The sequence below is a fragment of the Pelobates fuscus genome, chromosome 1, assembly GCF_036172605.1.
Source record: "Pelobates fuscus isolate aPelFus1 chromosome 1, aPelFus1.pri, whole genome shotgun sequence".
In the NCBI taxonomy this organism is placed as follows: Eukaryota; Metazoa; Chordata; class Amphibia; order Anura; family Pelobatidae; genus Pelobates; species Pelobates fuscus.
This window is the reverse complement of record NC_086317.1, coordinates 255,265,237-255,286,004: the sequence shown is the minus strand read 5'-3', so window position 1 is coordinate 255,286,004 and position 20,768 is coordinate 255,265,237. Positions and strand designations below refer to the sequence as shown.

At 39.7% G+C, this 20,768-nt stretch overlaps 1 protein-coding gene across 1 annotated transcript; it reads right to left on the bottom strand.

Moving 5' to 3' along the window:
• Positions 1 to 1,671: 1,671 nt before the first annotated feature.
• LOC134593180 (akirin-1-like) lies at positions 1,672 to 10,961 on the bottom strand. Its single transcript, XM_063444568.1, has 5 exons — positions 10,626 to 10,961; positions 5,222 to 5,365; positions 4,931 to 5,062; positions 2,962 to 3,033; positions 1,672 to 2,730 (listed from the first exon to the last, which is right to left on the bottom strand). Exons 1-5 carry the CDS (start codon positions 10,825 to 10,827, stop codon positions 2,720 to 2,722), a joined length of 561 nt encoding a protein of 186 aa, XP_063300638.1. The 5' UTR covers positions 10,828 to 10,961; the 3' UTR covers positions 1,672 to 2,719.
• Between the last annotated feature and the right edge of the window lie 9,807 nt (positions 10,962 to 20,768).

The following is a 20,768-nucleotide window of genomic DNA, read 5'->3' as shown; positions in this document are numbered from 1 at the left end:
TCTGTTGAGGAGTGACAATCCCAGAATGTGTACATATTGAATTTAAAGGACCACTATAGCTTAATGTACAGCACTACGGAACGTGATGGCGCTATATAAATAGTAAAATAATAATAATAATAATAAGGTCTGGGTGCCAGGTCCACCTAAGATTAGCCCTTTCTGCTGTAAACAGTTTCAGAGAAACTGCTATGTTTACATTAGGGTTAATCTAGCCACTAGTGCAGGGGTAGGCAACCTTCGGCTCTACAGATGTTTTGGACTACATCTCCCATAATGCTTTTACAGCCATATTGCTGGCAAAGCATCAAGGGAGATTTAGTCCACAACATCTGTAGAGCCGAAGGTTGCCTACCCCTGCACTAGTGGCTCTCTCATTGACAGCCGCTAGAGGCGCTTCCCACTGTGATTTTCAGTGAGAAGACGCCAGCGTCCATAGGAAAGCATTGAGAATGCTTTCCTATGAGACTGACTGAATGCGCGCGCAGCTCTTGCCGCGCATGCGCATTCAGCCGATGACAGGGAAAGGAGGAGGAGAGCCCGGCGGTGGAAAAAAAAGGTAAGATTTAACCCCTTCACATATATTTGAGAAATTGGATATTTTATCCTTGTCAATTTACTAATTTTAATAGAATAATTTAAAGTTATATTTTATTGATAGGACACTAATTTCTTGTTTGTTTAACCCCTTCCACTCCATCCAGCCCAGCGGGAGGGGGACCCTGAGGGTGGGGGCACCCTCAGGGCACTATAGTGGTCCTTTAAGCAAAAATACTGAATTTTTTCAGCATGGCAGGGGAATTCTCTGTGGACTCAGCATCCTGATGGAGTAAAGACTAATAGATTTTTTACCATTAAACAATAGCACAGAACATTTTTAGAGGTCACCAATATATCTTACAGTGTATTAATTCTTCAAGTTAATTGGGCATGATTTAAGTGACTATACCAATTTACATGGCTAGATGAAAAATGGTCATGAAACTAGCAGTTTCAAAAAAGAAAAACCAGCAACATTTACTATAGTGAGCGGGAAAATAAATATAACAATCTCTTCTAGAATACACATGCACAACAGCAAATATGCAGATCATAAGATTTATATATATATATATATATATATATATATATATATAGTTTTAAAAGAGTATAACTTATTTCATGGGTATTGTATTTATTAAGATCATTTATTTGGAAGGTGAGGTGTGACATATGACAAATTATAAAGCAACAAAATATTACATAAGGAGTGATGCCACATACAGGCATTCTTTATCCATGAGAGTGTTACCAATCATATACATATTAAATAAGTAAATTGACTTTGAATAGAATAGCTTTCCTTTTAGAATTGGGCTTGTCTGCTTAAAAAGAACTGGAAAATGGAAATCATACTTCGTAAAATAGGCTGACTGTGTCAACATTACAAAAAAAAAAAAAAAACACCACATACTTTTTTTTTTTTTTAAATTGTACAATTGAGGCAGAGGTCCCTATGCTTTTTATAACTTCTTAAAAGTATGTCCCAGAATAAACACTTAACCAAACATGGGAACATACACTATATCAATCTCTCCTACCTAACAAGTTAACAGACATGCAACACTCCAGGTTGATTTATAAAAAAAAAAAAAAAAAAATAAGTAGGATTTCGTAAAGTTTCCTCCCCAATAGGTTTTAAAGGACATGCTTTTGTATGAATCTGTTTCTATAACAAAGAGGTTTATACAGTTTTACACAGATTTGAGAGCAAGTAGGTATGTTTACGTGTACAGCAATAAAATTACATCACTACTATACTCAATTAAAAGGTTCACTCCAAACACAAAGCACGTTATAACTTGCTGGAATGCTTTATGTGCAGAGAGAGTGTCTTCATTTTACAAAATGCAGATTTCAATAGAAATTGGCAATTTTGTAAATTAACCTTTGATATCCTACTGGCTGTCAATCGGGCAACAGGTCCTGTTACCTCCTGGTTGTTAAGCTCAGTGGAGCTAAACTCAAGAGGCATGTAAATGCCCAGAGTACCTGCCGTTCAAAGACTTCTCATTGAGCTGTATTGGCAAATCAGTGATTGGACAGCCACAGAAAGTCTGAGTTGGGTTAGAAGGCTTGCAAAGGCTGAAAACATGAGATCGGAGTCTTTTGCAAGTGGTTTTTAGATTCACCCCAATGAGAAAAAGGCATAATAAAAAGGAATGCACATTTAACTGGATGTATATATAATTTTTTTTTTTTTTTTATTATTCTCTTTTGGTACCTGGACAATGGAATGTCCCTTTAATAACCTGCATCATCCTTAATGTGTGTTTAATATGGTATACCTGACCCAAATATGATTTAATCATAATGTAGTGCATCAAAACACAGTCAAAAGTATCTGCAAAATAAACATTTCACAAAGACAAAATAAATGAGAATTATCACTCAAAAGTAAATTGTCCATGTTTTCAATGCTATTAAGGGCAGTATGTGGCCAGATGAAGTAATTTAAAAGGCTGCGGAAACCCCGCCCCCCAAAAAAAAGTCCATGTAGGCAGTTGGAAGTTTTATTTAAGTCTTCTTTTGAGTGTTTTTTTTTTTTTTTTTAAACAGAATAGAAGGGTCGCCATTAAAATTCTCTGGATGGCAAAAAAAAATAAAGTTAAAAATAAAACAGTGGCAACACGCAGGTGGCAATATGAAGTCACAAATGGCAACCCAGCAAAAGGAATCTTCAGGATACATCTGGAAAGAAACAACATATTAAATGTAATTCTTTTCAATCAATCATATTTTACAACTAGGCGTTAAAGGGAAACTGTAGGCTAGGAATAAAAAGAAAATTGTATTCTTAGCCTATAGTGCCCCTCTCACTCACTCTGGAATGTTAAATAAATAAAAAGTAAAGCTCAATATAACACTATCAAGGACTATTCAAGACCATTACAATTTTATGCACATATGTATGTTACTTACAGCTTGCAGGCCTTGCTCCATACCGTCGCATTATTTGGTCATGTGTGAATTTCACAAAGGATTCATATTGTTCTACAACAAAAGTGAGAGCAAATCAAAACATATATGACAAAAACACACGATTATTTGAAGCAGATGTATTCATGGTAATTAAATACACATATCAAAATTCTGATAAAGAAAAAGAAACTTGAAATCGCTCTTTAGGGAATCAGCGAGTGCGCTGGATTACATATATATAAATTATTTTATTTTTGGTTTTTAACATAAATCGGTGTTAAAGTGGTACGGCTGCTATCAATCTGGACTCATGGACCTGCTGGTTGTCATAACCAATCATAACCTCTCAACCAGTAAACAAAAAATAATGTGTGTTTAAATATTACCCTGCAACCAATTTCCCTAAAGCAGAACTGTAGCAGTCGGGGAACATTGCATAATTTGCAAAGACACCCCCAACAGTGACATCGCCACTGGGGATCTGATTACTGGGGTGTTAACAGAACCGCTTTAAAGACACTCACCCCATATTTGACTATAGACAGCAAAAAAAAAAAAAAAAAGTCAAGGATAGTTAACAGACAAATTGAAAGCTATGGTTCAATAACACTATCTTTGTTCCATAAAGTGTGGGATATTCAATGTGACTAGATTACAATTTAACTTGACAGGCTTGAACTGGTCTACATATATTCATGCTTGCCCCGTGTTCTCACCCTTTCCGCCTCGATGCGGTCTCCTTTAGGTTTAGTAATTTATTTTATGTATGGTATATGACATTTTACATGTACTAACTGCCCATTCTCCAAAGCGACTTGTCAGCATGTGCATTCTCATAGGAGCTTAGGATCTTCCATCGATTTTCTCCCAAAAGCAATGAGATGCCATCCCTAATTTAGTGAATAATGTCACAAAAGTGCATCTCTAAGATTTAACTATTCTTTTAGAGACTCTCTCTGCCGGCCAACACGGTCATAACATCCAGCTTTTCGGGTAGCAATTAGGTGAAACAGAATATAACTGCATCAAGAAACAATGATGAAGTGCCAGTAAATGTATAAAATACATCAGCATTGATCCAATACACCTCCCACGACCACGTCTCAGTCACAATCTTAAAAAAACTAATATATATATATATCTTTCCTTTATCAATGAGGATTAAAAGGAGTTTTAATTTTTTTTTTGAGGAGGAGGAGGAGATCTGGCTAGCAAGCTGAATGTTTAAAGACATACTCCAAGCACCATCACAACTTGATCAGTCTGTACCGGTTAAGGTGCCAGGAATGCCTGCACTGCCTCCCCCAGTTGGAATTCAAACCACTGTAGAAATGTTTGACAGCTTAAATTACGTTTCCCCAGGTACCACTGTCCGCCTCCACTACTTCAGGCTGAGAGCCAGAAGCACTCTATATGAGCCAAGTCTGGCAGTGCAAGGCTCAGCTCAAAGGAGCAAACAAAAACTCCTGCTTAGGAGCTTCTGCCTCTCCGAAAGAATTGGTGGAGCCCAGGTAAGATGTTCTAAAACAGTTTGACTACTTACAATAAGGGTGCAGCAGGGCACTCCTGGCAGCACAACTGCTACAGCGTGACTGTTCCTGTAAATGAGGCAGTAGGACTTTCAGAAAATCAAGCATTTATCCCAAGAGAATGTATTTAATACACCATAACTTTCTAGGTTTGTGCTTCGCAAGTAACGACAAGCCTCACTAGGAAGCCAGTAATCAACCACATGCTGATGAGTTGCATTAACAAAACAGCTGTCCATGAGTGGTTCACTGGCTTTGAATCTCTTGTGTTTCAAAGCTGTTGTATACTGCAAACAAACGCCAAGGAATCCATGTTTAAAATGAAATAATGAGGTAAAAAGGGGATTCTTTGTTTGTCATTTGCATATGCCTACACAGAATCCCTTTACAAGTTTAAACACATGATGCTTATATAGTTTGATACAGTTTATGGAACTGACCTTCTAGCTTTGTGTTAAGAATCTGCTCATATTCTTCCCTTATTTTGTCCTCATGGTCCTTTAGAAGGCGTTCACAGAGGATTCCAACTTGTCGCAGGCTGAAGGTTGGCTGGTCCTTCTTTCCCAGTGAACCTGTAAAATTGAATGGCAGGGGTGATGTCCAATCAAAGCAAGACTTTACAACAAGAGCGAAGATTATACAAGCATTGCGGTATTCAGGCAACACACTAAAAGGCATTAAACATTCACGGTCAGTATAACATATGATGTAAGACGACAGTTTTAGTTTACCTGGAGAGGCTGGAGCTGTGAGAGTCGAACAGCTTGTTTGCACCTCACTTGAAGGCCCAGCTTCAACATGATTGAAAGCTCCTACTAACTGCCTCCGCCTATGATAGCGTGTATATTCTTGCCTTAAATTTTGAAAGATTTGTTCTGAAGGAGGGGGAAAAAAAAATATATCAAACAAAAATAAGTTGTTTACTGTAACCAGATTACGTAGATATCAAATATAATGATATGAATCAGTACAATAAAAGCATGGTAGCAAGAATAACCCAATATGGTTTGGTGCTCAATAAAACAGGGTATTTTGTCACATTAGGGCATTCAAGAGCTTTTTAATTAGTACTTTTTGTGCTTAGAACATAATCTTGTAGCACATAAAATTCTTCTGACTGCTTATTATTAAACAAGATACCAATGACATGAATAGTATCACTTTAACTGCAATAAAAGTGTTATAACCTATGTATGAAATATGCAAACTTATTTACAGATTTAGATCTTGTCAAAATTAGAACTGGAAAAGCAAAAAACAAAACAAAAAAACGGTGTGTATGTATACATCACATGAAAGGTTCACTTTAACCCCTTAACGACGCAGCTTCTAGAACAAGCAATTTTCTATTTTTTTCTGCTGTTAGTGGTCAACCGCAATTTGCATTTTTTTTATTATTTATTGCACCAACACATACTATATATTGTTTTTAAAGCATAAAAGGGGCTTTAATTTGATGTCTCCCGGCATGTGATGTACACAGCCTTCCTAAACACTTCCTGTAAAGAGTCTTCTAAAGTTTATACTTTCTTTATTGCAAATTCTGTTTAAAGCGGCACGGTCATGCCAAACTTACCTTTCACCAATCGATTCCTCTTCTCTTCCTCTGTCAGGATCTGTTCTTCATTTCTTCCTGTCTGCTCTAGTTTTCTTTAAAACATAATACAAAGTATGGACTATTTGTCTTATGGAGGTTTCCTACGCCTGACCATCTATGACCAGTGTGCTCCATTTCCTGTGGTCAGAGAAATTTTCCCACAATTCTTACCTTTCCTGCGATGCTTCCTGTCAGTATTCACGAACGTCCTGTCATTTTAGGCAGAATGCCGGCGAAACTACCAAGTTTGGTCCTAACAGAATGAGAACAATTTAAAAAGCAACCAATCACAGTGTTAGGAGTCAAATTACACAGCATGAGAAAATTCCAAAGACCTTTCTCACACTGTGTAAAATGACACAGCACCCTGATTGGTTAAACCAGAGTGCTCTGACAGGTGAAAGTAGAAACTTACCTATCAGAGCACTGATTGGTTGGCTTGGAATAAACCAGAGTGCTCTAAGTGAAATTGCAGGGCGTGGGAAGGCTTTATAAGCCTTTCCCAGCCCTGTGTAGCTTAGTCTACATGGTGCCCTCGCTGGGTGAAGATGGATTACTTTTTAAGTCCACCACCCGCCGCTCATGGGTGGGGGCCAGGGGGAGGACAATAGGTCCCCCTATTGTCATTTAGGGCCCCACAGATTGCTCATGGGGGTGAGCCAGGGAGGACACAGAGTAGGTGCCCCCCCCCCCCCCATTAGAGCCCCCACTCGCTGCTCATGGATAGGGGCAATAGGCATAGCGAGAACGGGCATTCGGGAGATTTTAAATCTCTCTTATGCTATTATGGGAGTCCTATTGACCCCCATAGAGTGAGGGAGAACATGGGGGGCTTAGGAAGTGGAGGGGAGCACAGCTCCCTGATGCTTCGATTTTTACATATTATAAGGAGGGAGCTGCGCACCGGTAACTCCCTCCTTGCAATAAACCAAATGAACGAAGAGGTCTTCGTTCATTTGTTTTAAATTTCTATTCATTTATTCGTCTTTCCGACGAATGAATGGATGAAATTCCCGTTCGCATGCCCAAGTGTTAAACTGGGCATGCGTGGGAATTTCACAGCGCTATCTAGTGTGGGCAGATGATGTGTCCCACAAGGACTTCATCTACCCACACAAAGATGGCGGTGCCCAGGACCTAGGTCTGGGCACGAAATAAAGATGCAAAAATAGGTAAGATGGAAGGCTTTGGGGGTGACTAGGTGGACAATTAGATGTAGTGGAGTCGGGAGGGGGGTTTTAAAAAAAAAAAAAAAAAAAAAAAAAAAAAAAAAAGGATTCGGCCATGACAGTGCTGCTTTAAGTTTTAATTTCTTATCTCCTGCTCTGTTAATAGTTTCCAAGACCCTGCAGTTTGCTAGATCCTGTATGCAATAAAAGTTAAATTTATAGAGCAGGAGATAAAAACTTTTAAAGTTACATCTGATTGAAAGTTAAACCCTTTTGTTTTAATGCAGGCTGTAGAGTCACAGCCAAGGGAGCTGTGGCTAGGGTTGGATAAACAGAAACCAAAGTGATTTAACTTCTAAATGGTAGTAAATTGAGCGATGAAACTTCAGAGGCATGATTTATGCACAAAAACTGCTTCATTAAGCCAAGGTTGTTTTGATGACTATAGTGTCCCTTAAATTTATGTGTATTGATTTACAGCAAGCATGTCAAACTCAAAGGCTAACACAGGCCAAATAAACAAGGTTCGAGTTTATGTGGGCCGCAAAAAAAAAAAAAAAAAAAAAAAAACACTTCAGTTTTCATAGAAATGTAGGTTTATTTAGAAAAATACAGTAGATAAAAAAAAAAATACAAATATGCCTGACAAATGTCCCCACGCTCATAGGGCTTAAAAAGCAAACAAAAGAGCAAATTTATTTTAAGGAGACATGCATTTGCCTGTAAGCAATGTTTCAGTCCAACTACTTTGACATATTAAGAACGGTTTGGTAATAGGACTGAAATGGTGAATGTATGCTTTTGCACAGCTGTAAAAAAAAAACAAACAAAAAAAAAAAACATTATCTTGTTGATTTTGAAGTTCTATAAGTGTGTTCTTCGCTTTATGATCTCAGTCAATCCAATGCTTTCCCATAGGAAAACATTGGGAAGCTATTGAGCATGTGTGGCAAAAAGCTGCACAGCCATTCAGCATCTCCATGCAGACCCAAATACACTCACCCCATTCTAATACACTGCCCAGAAATCAAAATACACTGCCCCCTCCCCCAAGTTAATACACTGACCTCCCTCTAACTGAACACACTGCCCCCCTCCCTCCCCCAAATTAACACATTGCATTATGGATGCATCTTGGAAGGCAAAAGAGGAAGTAAAATGCCTTCTTTGATGTTAATGTCTGATCTGATGGGGTAGTCTCATAGCTGCAGAAATTTTTGCAAACAGCGCTAATTATTCACCAATCTGGAAAGGGATATAAGAACTTCTTAACTCTCTCCACCATACTCTTTGCAACGATACAACTTGTTGTGCTTGGAGTGAGCTTATAAAAGGAATTCAGTTGCCTTTCTATTTGAAAAATGCAAAATAGATAGTGTGTTGATTAGCTAAACGCTAACCAAACAGTAATGCAATTATAGCTTAAATAGTATTTTGTGAACAGTCAAATATGATGATATATACCTCGGTGGGGGGCCCACACCGAGGCAGGTATTTAATCAATTTATTATTTTTCATATTACATATTTGAGTGTTTGACTATACTTGTTTACACTTGTTTAGTTATTCCAATACTTTATTCTGGTGTACATTTTCGTATATATTGTAACTATTTTGCTTTTTATTGTTGTATCATCTATTAGGCAGCCGGTTGATACTCTTTACACTATGCATAAAATTTATCTATTATATAGAGTTCATTTGTGCATTGTTGTAAACAGTGGGTTCAGGTTTTATTTTTATTTTCCTATTATTGTATGTCTTGATTGATTTATTTATATGGATTTATTTTTATAAAGTGATTTTATATGAGTTATTACTCATAATAAATTTATTACGCATTGCATATTGTACTTACTCTGAGCGCACATACTATTTTGACTTTTGAGCTTCCACTCAGTTTCAGACGCTTGTTATATGTATGTAGCTGCCCCCCTTTTTAAAATAGTTGTGGTTTATCACACCTTGTATCTACTTTTCTAACAGTCAAATATGTTTCACATAAAACTAAAGGTCAACATTCGGACAACTGAACACCAGTTTAAAATACATCTAGGGAGAACAGGGCCATTGTAAATAAATAAAGCATATCATTTGATTTTTAGTTCAATGCTTCGTTCATTGTATACACTACACAAATAAAGGTTGGTGCATAAACCACTTGTACATACAATCCATCAGTGACTTATACAATCCTTAACATATAGGTTAATATTTAAAACTCAATTGCAATTATGAACACATGAAAAATCGGTTTAGTGGTCTATGAATAGTATGTAATAATAAACCTACTGTTGGTGCAATAAATTATAGTGTCATAACATGATACAGTAACTTCTGTAGTTCTGAGAATAAGTGGAGAACCAGCAAAAACGGACAACAAAAATAATGTCCTGAAGGAAGTGAAGGTTTCCAGATATATAAAAAAAAAAAAAAAAAAGAGAAAAAAATAAGGGGGGTGGGGTGAGAACTACAACTGAATATTTTGCATTGGTAGGCAGCAGGGATATTAGATGTGGAGCAAAAACATTAAGTGCAAAGATGCATACATAAGCCCACATTTTTGTCATGCCATCCGAGGTAAAGTGAAGATAATATGTCAGCCTACCAGTTTAGTGCAAAATGTTATCCATCATAGTGTGTGGATACTATTTATTAAATGTTTTGCTCAGGGGTAAACTGTGCACTGCAATCAAGTAGAAAAAAAAATAAAAGATAAAAATAATTAAAGGATGATTGCAGGCTTCCCACCTGCAAATGCTGAAAGGAAGTAGGGATTTGGGGGGTTGAAGGATTGCAATATGCAAAGGGAGGGTCAGAGTAGAAATATGTAGCAGGCAGCCAATAGAGGCCCATCACCAAAACAATAGCTGGGCATTAATCACCTCACCCTGGCAGACCAGAAATAAAAAGAGCCATTCTAAATGGACTGACACAAAGACAGACAATAGCCATCAGCATGTACAGCACAGCCACTCACATCCACTGGCCGATACATTGTGTTACTGATCTCTGGGCAGAGCCCTTCGGTACTGCAGCTCTTCTACACTACGTTTCCCATGATGCTCAGCCAAAGGAAACATGAAATGTACAATGGCTGCACGGTATAAACACACGGATGGCATAACCGGGGCATCCCCAGGGGAGGCCGGACTACAACTCCCACTATCGAAAGCCTTGAGCCGGGAGAGCGTCATGGGATTTATAATGCAGCCACAGGGTGTAATGCAAGGAGTGCTGTGTCCCTGGTATAAATGGAGCCCTCCTGGCCACCATTACACCCCCCTCCCCGGTAACACTCTGCCCCCCTCCCCCCTCTGCCCGGTATCGGTCCCGGTGAGGCTATACGGAGAGCTGCTGGGCCTTTACCTGGGGTGAGCCTGTGGTCTGTCCCCATCTGGGTCATTGCGGCCGGCGGGGTCTGCTGGTTCTCCGGCCGGTGTCCGCACCGCTGGCCGCCCGGGGTGGTCGGGGAGCCCGGGAGAGGGACGCACCGCCGGCGCTTGGGAGACTGCGGGCTGAGCAGGGCCTCGAACTCCATCGAGCGCTTTAACGTCGCCCCGCACGCCATGCTCCTACTGTGACAGCCGGGACTGGAGAGACTGAACGGCGGAGATGGGGGTCACAGCCGGCGGTAACACTGCGGATATACACTGCGCCTTCCTCCAGCTTCCCTCAGAGCACAGTAATGGCGGCTCCTCCCCGGCCGACAGCCAACTGCTGCGATCGTGACGTCACATCGTAAAGGAGGGTGGTGACGTCCAACTATATTTCTTTTTCACTTGTCTACCTCGGTGCTTGTGTTACTAATTACCACATGTTATCATAGTGGGTTATTTAAATAGTTGTTTAAAAATATGGAGCATAATTGAGTATGCTCTGATTTGAGAATATAGAAGATGTAAAAAGTCTCCCCCCCCCCTATTTTACGAGTTAGTGGCACGTTCCAGTACAAACCATCACATCAGTGGTGTAGAACCAGAGGTCAGAATACTGGGTGCCATCAACACTTGGGAGTGAGGGGTGTCCTGGCCTATAAATGCAAACTGTAAGCCAAAAATGCCAAATTATAAATATATTCCGCCCAGGCCAGAGTTATTCAATAATTTGTGAATTTCACATTTTATGCCTGATATACAACGCTGCGGAATTTGTTGGCGGTTTATAAATTATAATAATAATATAAATAGATGCACGACAACATGAAGAAATCTCCCTTGCTCCATAATGTAAAATCAAAGCTGCTTTATTTTTCATTTTCAAATCAGTAGGTGGACTTCCAACAGTATCCACAGTCGGTTACGGTGCCATGTTCAAGCAGAGCTGACTCCAGGATAATATACACCTATGTGCATTGTATAACACTTTATCAAGACCAATAATCAACGTGAAGAATGCCTGCATTTCAAATGGCTAGATGGGGGTGTTAATCTCAGTTTCTCTATGGGAAAACATTCACTCCAAAAACTATTAAAGGGACTCGCATAACTTCGAGACAACTATCCTCATTCAAATGTTTTAGTTTTCACTCTGCAGGCAGAAAAAAAGCAGGTAAATATAAATGTTGTTTCATCTTGGCCTGCTTCTTCTTTCTTTTGATTTCCACACGAACTTCAGGAGGGACATTGATTCTAACCAATCAGTCCCCTATCCCTAGGAATGTTGAAAACGTGCATTAATCACAGCTGCCAGATTTACTCATGTGCATTTGGAAGATCTCTTCTTTTATCATGGAGTCTGTAGTGTCTATATTCCTACTAGCTCAGTTTTGCTTGGTGGCCCCGGTCATTATGTTTAAGTTGACGAGTCTTGTTTTAGTCATAAAATAAAGTACCATCGCGGCCGTGCCCTGCGAAATATTGGTCCTTGGGATTGTGGACACGGCAACAACGTCAGCTGCTGTGTATATGGAAGTTGTTTATAACAGAAGTGCTGAAACTCTCCTTCCTACTATTTGACATGAGATCTGCCTAGGTTTGATGGTGCACAGTGATTCCCAAGCCGCCTATAACAATAGTCAACCGGCACTGAAATTGAGTAATGAACATGTCAAACACAGTGATCCAAATTTTCAATTCGTTTCTACAACTGCTACCCTCACACAACATATAGAGTCTTACTGGAAAAAATGTAAGGTTTGTATCATGACAAAAAGTGGTGTTCTTCGTGATTTGCTTCCAACATATCGTGCAGAATTCATGCAGAGAGATCAGTTTGGTAGAGACACTTTTAGCACTTTGCTTCTGATTGCTCTGGCCCTTCCGATTTGCAACGTTACAGAAATTCGGTTTCCCAACACCCTTCACCAACACCCTGAGAACTATATACTCCTCTCCCACAGCAACCCTCCTCCTGCAATCAACTACGCCCCCTCCTTCCAGATTAAGAACGGCACATGACAGGGATGCCCACTCCCACCAATACTGTTCGCCATATCACTCGAACCATTACTCCAGGTCCTCCGAAGCCATAATGACATACAAGGAGTCCGTATCAGGGATTACATTTCTAAGATCGCGGCGTACGCAGATGATGTTCTCCTCACAATCACGAACCCGCTCAACTCCCTCCCACCGTTGTTCACAGAGCTAACGAAATAAGCGAACATCTCCGGGTATAAACTTAACCTGGAAAAAACAGAAGCCCTACCGATGCAGATAGACCAACCTACCTTATACAAACTCCAAACAAGACAGCTATCAAATACTTGGGCATCACCCTCCCAGCAGACCTCACACAAACCTACCGCTTAAACTATACACCCCTACTCACCACGGCCACACGAGACCTAGACAAATGGAAAGACATGTCGATCTCATGGATAGGCAGAATGACTTCAATAAAAATGAATCTCCTCCCGAGGTTCTTATACCTTTTCCAAACTCTTCCGATCCCGATAATCGCCTCCGACTTCAAACAATTGCAAACTAAAATTGACAAGTTCATATGGGCCGGAAAGAGGGCAAGGATTGCCCGCCACACATTATATATACCAAACAGAATGGGAGGACTAGCTCTCCCCAATTTCACCCAATACTTCCATGCAGCACACATAGCGCATGCAATCCAACTCCACACAGCCCCCGGCCTCAAACGATGGGTCGATCTGGAACACAATATATTTTGATTTGATTTCCCCTCCTTATGGCTCCCAAAGGATGCCAGACCACCGATCCCCTCAACCTCCCCAGCAATTCTCACCACGATCAAAATATGGGATAAAATTACAGAAAAACACGAGCTCATCTCCCATCCCTCCCCGCTAATGCCCATTCTTCGGAATACGAAATTCGCACCAGGCATGTCCCCGAAGGACTTCACTCACTTCGAGGACAACGACCTGACACGCATACACCAATTCTACAAAAACCAAAGTATCATACCTTTCGCGGAACTCCCCCAATAGACCCCTCTCACCACCCGAGACTTCTTCCGATACTTACAAATACGCAGCTTTATCAGCAAACCCGCCATACAGACAGCTAGTACTACCCCGCTCGAAAAAGCATGTAACAACCACCCACTCCACAGGTGTCAAATATCGTCAATATATTCCCTACTAAGTAAAAACATACAGGAAGGTTCCATGCCCTATATGGCAGCCTGGGAGAGGGACTTGGGCCCCATTGGAGATCAAAGCGACTGGGCAGACATATGGGAGGCTACAGCAACGATATCGATTTGTGTCAACCACAAAGAGCAAGCGTACAAAACACTTCTCAGATGGTACCTTACCCCGCTGCGCCTGAAACAAATGAGACAAACTGACAACGACCTCTGTTGGAAGAGGTGCGGGAATAGGGGTACTTTCATACACATGTGGTGGGAGTGCCCCCGGGTAGCCACACTATGGCAACAAATAGCGCAACTAGCACCACAAGCACTACATACCACCATTCCGATGGACCTATGGCTATGGCTCCTCTCCAGACCCCTCAGAGACACCCCAAGGGCACAAAATAAACTGATAGCCAAGCTAGCCCTAGCAACCAGGCGGGCAATCGCAGAGAAATGGGGGAGCCCAGATTCCCCACCTATGACACTCATAAAGCGGAAAATCAATGAAAATATGACCATGGATTAACTCACCGCCCTAGTACATGACACCACCAAGCACTTCGACAAAATTTGGGAGCCATGGATCTTCGAATTCCCAACTATATAGGGCACTCCCCTTCACGGGACAGACCAAGCAGGTGGAAATACTTGAGGAGTACGAACTCTGAAACTCACGCATTACCAAACGGGTCGGTTCTCTCTAAGAACCCTCCCCCCCACATCCCCAACACAAAACGCCCCAATCGCTCACCTCAGCCACATCTGACAAGCACACTTACACTAACCCCTACACACATACCCCCCCCTGCGGCACCAGAATCAACGACCCTCGGAGGCCGCTGTAAATCCACCAAAATCAGATCACAAACGTAAATGGCAGACAGCCACCCTCAACACAATGACCACGAAACACCCAAAGTAGCCCGAACCAACATGCCCTATTCTAGGAGATGGCCTAAGCAAAAACACACACACACAGAGTGTAAGAAGGGCAAAAGACGACCTCGGACCAACAGCACCCGACCTAGAAGAAGCAATCACTAGCAACATCCATACCATGCCATTGGAATCCACAGGACATCAGGCCCCCCCCCACCCCATCACTTCCAGCTCCCACCCCCTCTGGTACCCCAACATCCCCCCGAAGAGAACCTCACAAACACACACCGACCGACCAAGAGAAAAAGACACATAAAGAACACAAAGACGAACAACTTTTGAACTAAAAACAACCGTGTTATTGTTACTGTTAACATAAACCGATGTTTTGTAAAACACAGTTTCCCCCCTCCTAAGTGACATTCTAGAACTACCCCCCTAACAGGAACAGAATCAAAGAAAGACAGCAAACGACTACACCAGCAATGATAAGTAAATTGTTGTATAATCACATCTTCTCTATAACTGCTTAGGGAAATGCTGTTACAAACCATGAATTCTGTGAACCTAACCTTATTCCCCAATTTTACTTTCTGTACCCTACCCCAACTACTATTGAAAATCCAAAATAAAGAATATATAAATATTGATACATATAGATAGACAAACTAATAGAAATCCAACTCCAACAGGAGTTAGATATCCAAAGATTACCACCAGGGCCGGTGCAAGCATTTCTGGCGCCTTAGGCGAAAACAAATTTGCCTCCTCATTTGCTCCACACAATCATGCAGACTAACACGCACACTGACTCAAGTAGACACACACTGATCCATGACGACACACACGCACTAACCTATGCAGAAGCACACACATACAGACACACTGACCCATGCATGCACACAGTGGCTCATGCAGACACTGACCAATACAGACACACACAATGACCCATACAGACAAACACTGATCCATACAGACTGCAATACATAAACATACTGACTGAAGCAGACCTACACACATTCTCTGTCATACCTTACCTTTATTGCCTGCATCTGGCTGCCCATCACGTCTTTTCTCTGCACATTTCCTGTTATGGTCCCACCCACTTCTCCCTACGTACAGGGGAACGGGCAGGAGCGAGGGATTGAAGCGCCCAGCGCTGCCGCAATACATGTCTGGGGGCTGTGGTGGATGCCTCCGGACCTGTGTTCTATCGGGCGCTAGTGAGCAACAACGTAAGTGCTTCCGAGCTCCTATTAAAATAATCTAATTTGATGGAGGGGCGGCCGCGGCACAAACATAAAGCCAGAGCCAGCGCCCCCCATTAAGCAGCGCCCTAGGCGGCCGCCTAGTATAACTATAGGGAGTGCTGGCCCTGATTACCACTAGAGTTAGTCATTCATTTGAGATTACAATAGCGATACCATTAAAATTAATTTGAATTCTTTATTAAAGGAACACTATAGTCACCTAAATTACTTTAGCTAAATAAAGCAGTTTTAGTGTATAGATCATTTCCCTGCCACAACTCCCCTGGCTGTGATTGACAGAGCCTGCATGAAAAAAAAAACTGGTTTCACTTTCAAACAGATGTAATCTACCTTAAATAATTGTATCTCAATCTCTAAATTGAGCTTTAATCACATACAGGGGGCTCTTGTAGGGTCTAGCAAGCTATTAACATAGCAGGGTATAAGAGAATCTTAATTAAACAGAACTTGCAATAAAGAAAGCCTAAATATGGCTCTCTTTACAGGAAGTGTTTATGGAAGGCTGTGCAAGTCACATGAAGGGAGGTGTGACTAGGGTTCATAAACAAAGGGATTTAACTGCTAAATGGCAGAGGATTGAGCAGTGAGGCTGCAGGGGCATGTTCTATACACCAAAACTGCTTCATTAAGCTAAAGTTGTTCAGGTGACTATAGTGTCCCTTTAATGGAAAGAAAGATGCTAACAATTACAAAATCCAGTGAGAAAAAAAACCCAAAAAGTGATCAAGTGTAAATTAAAATCCAAGGATCCACAAAAGCATTAGAGAGTTTCTAAATTTGAATTCACAGACCTATATACCTTATTCACATTATATTTCTATCAATACATATTTAAAGCCATAAATTGTATATGGATAAAATATACAATGTTCTCTTCTCTTACATTAACTGAGACACAATAACTCCTGAATGAGTGAAATAGATACTACTATTTTGTCTTATAATACAGGGGGGGTCTTACAAGTGACTACACATTAGAAAAGCACCTGTGACTAGAAAATGCAGCATATTCCAAACCCCATTAAGAGAACATTAAAGTCCTCACTGGTTGTACAAACTAACAATTAGATTGTAAATTGATTTAAGCACAATATAAAAATAATCAAAGCTTGATAAAAGCTTAAATATATCAGTCATCAATACCAACAAGGCATGAATTTAGGTCTGTGGTCATTCCTAGTGAATTTGATTACACAAATGTAGCCAGCAATTCAGGTGCAAATCTTCTATTCGGCCCACTACTGAAGAGAAACTGCAATGATTACCTTGCAGGACTAAGACTGCCACTAGTGGCTGTCAATCAGACAGCCACTAGAGGCACTTCCTGATCCTAATTGACTTTTGTCATCTAGATGATGCTGGACATCCTTACACTATGCACGAGGACATCCAGCATCAGTAATATCCTCATAGGAAAAATTGAAGCAATGCTTTCCTATGGAGAGGGCCTAATGTACTCACTTCGCTTTTTAAACCCCTGTCAGATGAGGGGGAGCACTCACCCAGTGCTGAGGGAGAACAAAGGTTTTTTTAACCCTTTACATGCAAACAAACTTTTTTTTTTTTTACATGTCGTGGGAGCCGCGATGGAGGAGGAACCAGAGGGCACTATAGTGTAAGGAATACGATTTTGTGTTCCTTACACTAAAAATCCCTTTAACCCCAGGTAAAAGGTTAAACCGTTTGTAAACTGGAGGGACAAAAGGCACCATACACTGTACTGTACACTGGACTGTATGTAGTTTTTATGGCACTTGGACTGTTCCTTTAACCCCTTAAGTCCGGAGGACGTATATTTACGTCCTTTTAAAAGCGGCTCTAAACGCCGCAGGACGTAAATATACGCACTCCGTTTTTTTTTTTTACTTACCCGGTCGCCGGCGGTCCCACGCCGGCGATCACGGTTGGGGGGACTCCCACGGAGCCCCCCGCAGCAGATCTTCCTCCTCCGGTCCCTCCCGGTCATGTGAGAGTGAGGTCCTTGCGAGGACCTCACAATCACATGGCCGGGATAGCTGGCTCAGGCATTGCCAGCAGGGGGACCAACTGTAATGACATGTAGTCCCCCTGCTGGCTGAAATCAAATAAAATCAAATAAAATAAGTGTAAAAAAAAATATACATATACTTAGATCATATATATATGTTATATATATATGATCTAAGTATATATATACACATATACACACACACACATACACTGTCTAGGTGTATTTTAATATTAATATATATATAATTATATATATATATTAATATCAAATTACACGTAGACTGATACTGATTAAATATATATATAATTATTGTTATATATATATATATTTATAAATAATATAAAAAAATAAATATGTAAATACGTAAAAAAATTAAATAAAAAAATAATTAAAAATAAAATATAAAAAAATATATAGATGTGTTTTATTTCGTTCTAACTGTATTGTGATATTAATATATATATATTTATATCAAAATACACGTAGAACAAAATAATATATATATATCTATATACATAAATATATACGTATATATCACTATATATATACCTATATATAAATAAAAATATTTAAAAATATATATATATATATACGTATATATATAAATATATACATATATTAATTCTACACATATATTTATGTAATAATTTTACATAATTAGGTATCCTAATTAATTACAATTAGCGGGACCTGCCGGACAACCCATGCCGAAAGTATAGGGAATTTAATTTGCTAGCACTATATTTAACCCTATAACTTTCCAAGACACCATAAAACCTGTACATGGGGGGTACTGTTTTACTCGGGAGACTTCGCTGAACACAAATATTAGTGTTTCAAAACAGTAAAATGTATTACAACGATGATATCGCCAGTAAAAGTGAAGTTTTTTGCATTTTTCACGCACAAACAGCACTTACACGGACGATATTATTGCTGCAATACTTTTTACTGTTTTGAAACACAAATATTTGTGTTCAGCGAAGTCTCCCGAGTACAACAGTACCCCTCATGTACAGGTTTTATGGTGTTTTCAAAAATTACAGCATCAAATATAAGGCTTGTGTTTCATTTTTTTCACATTAAAATTCGCCAGATTGCTTACGTTGCCTTTATGACCCTATGGTAGCCCAAGAATGAAAATTACCCCTATGATGGCATACTATTTGCAATAGTAGACAACCCAAGGTATTGCAAATGGGGTATGTCCAGTCTTTTTTAGTAGCCACTTAGTCACAAACACTGGACAAAATTGGCGTTTTTTGCATTTTTCACACACAAACAAATACTAACGCTAACTTTGGCCAGTGTTTGTGACCAAATGACTACTAAAAAAGACTGGACATACCCCATTTGCAATACCTTGGGTCGTCTACTATTGCAAATGGTATGCCATTATGGGTGTAAATTTATTTCCTGGGCTACTATACAGTCTCAAAGGCAACGTAACCAATCTGACAAATTTCAATTTCAAATGTAACACGCTATATTTGACCCTGTAACTTCCCAAAACACCATAAAACCTGTACATAGGGGGTACTGTTTTACACGTGAGACTTTGCTGAATACAAATATGTGTATTTTATTGCAGTAAAAGCAAACAGTATTATGACATTGACAGTTAAAATGTCATGTAGAACTAAAAAAATAAAAAAAAATCTTATTTTCTCCCATGTTTTTCATATTAAATTATGTTTCATAGCTAAATATTTGATATTAAATGAAAGCCCTGTTTCCCCTGAATAAAATGATATATAATAAGGGGGGGTGCATTTAATATGAAAGAGGTGAATTACAGTTGGACAGACATATAGCGCAAATGCCAGGTTTTGTTTACATTTTGTTTCGTTCACAACTTGTACATTTGGCTGCGGTGTTAAGGGGTTAATCCTGTTCATTCATTTACTAAACCAGTAAATTTCTGATTTAATGAGCAAGTAACCCTGTTTTAGCATTTAAATTTTAGGTCGAAATAGCAAAGCTGAAAAGCCATGATTATTCTTGTTTTTAATGCCTAATCCTGGATATGTCAAATGTGACGTTTGCATGATTGAACAAGATATAAACAGGGTTATTCACAAAATTGTGAGTTTTGAGAACTGATAAAAAAAAATTCAACTTTTAGGTCAAACTAGCAAAATTAGGACAATTATCATTTGTACTTTTCTAGCTCTGAAATGCTAAATTATTTGTGAATTCCTGGCAACTCATGTTTATTGAATAATCTGGAAAGGGGACCAGGACATAGGAATACCTGACTACTAAGCAGTATTATATTTTATTGTATCCTCACAGACATTTCAGCAACATTTTGACCTTCCCAAAAGTTTTTGACAAGCTTTGCTAGAAATGAAAGATTGAGGGAGATTTATCAAGGTAAAAATAGCTGCAATTCTGGGGAAAAAAAGTGTTAAATAAACAAACTTATAAATTAATAGAATGTCTGTCAACATAGTTTGCACTGAAAATAGCACCTGTTTACCTTTGATACATTTCCTTTATTCTTGTAATGCATGTGTGAACTCAACGCTCTATGAGGGACATCGGCGCTGGATTCAGGAAAGTGGCAGAAGGGTTTTTATCCCATTCTGTGCTGAGGGAGGAGGAGGGGGGCGTGCATGGGGGACACTATAGGGTACTATAGTGCCAGAAATACAATTTTTTATTCCTAGCACAATTGTTGCTATTTAAGGGAAAGGAGATGCCATCCCTGCTCATGTATACATGTGTAATATGTTATCACTTGTGCATATGTGCAGACTATATACAATATACATACCATCATGAAGTAGAACACATAGTTTAATAATACTA

What these genes read in the sequence shown, in the direction of transcription:
- LOC134593180 (XM_063444568.1), bottom strand. Translation starts at nt 10,827, where the DNA reads ATGGCGTGCGGGGCGACGTTAAAGCGCTCGATGGAGTTCGAGGCCCTG. An exon ending in CACAGCTCCAGCCTCTCCAG is followed by an intron (nt 5,063 to 5,221) that starts GTAAACTAAAAC and finishes TCAATTTTACAG; the next exon opens with GTTCACTGGGAAAGAAGGAC. An exon ending in TCTTAACACAAAGCTAGAAG is followed by an intron (nt 3,034 to 4,930) that starts GTCAGTTCCATA and finishes CTTTTGTTGTAG; the next exon opens with AACAATATGAATCCTTTGTG.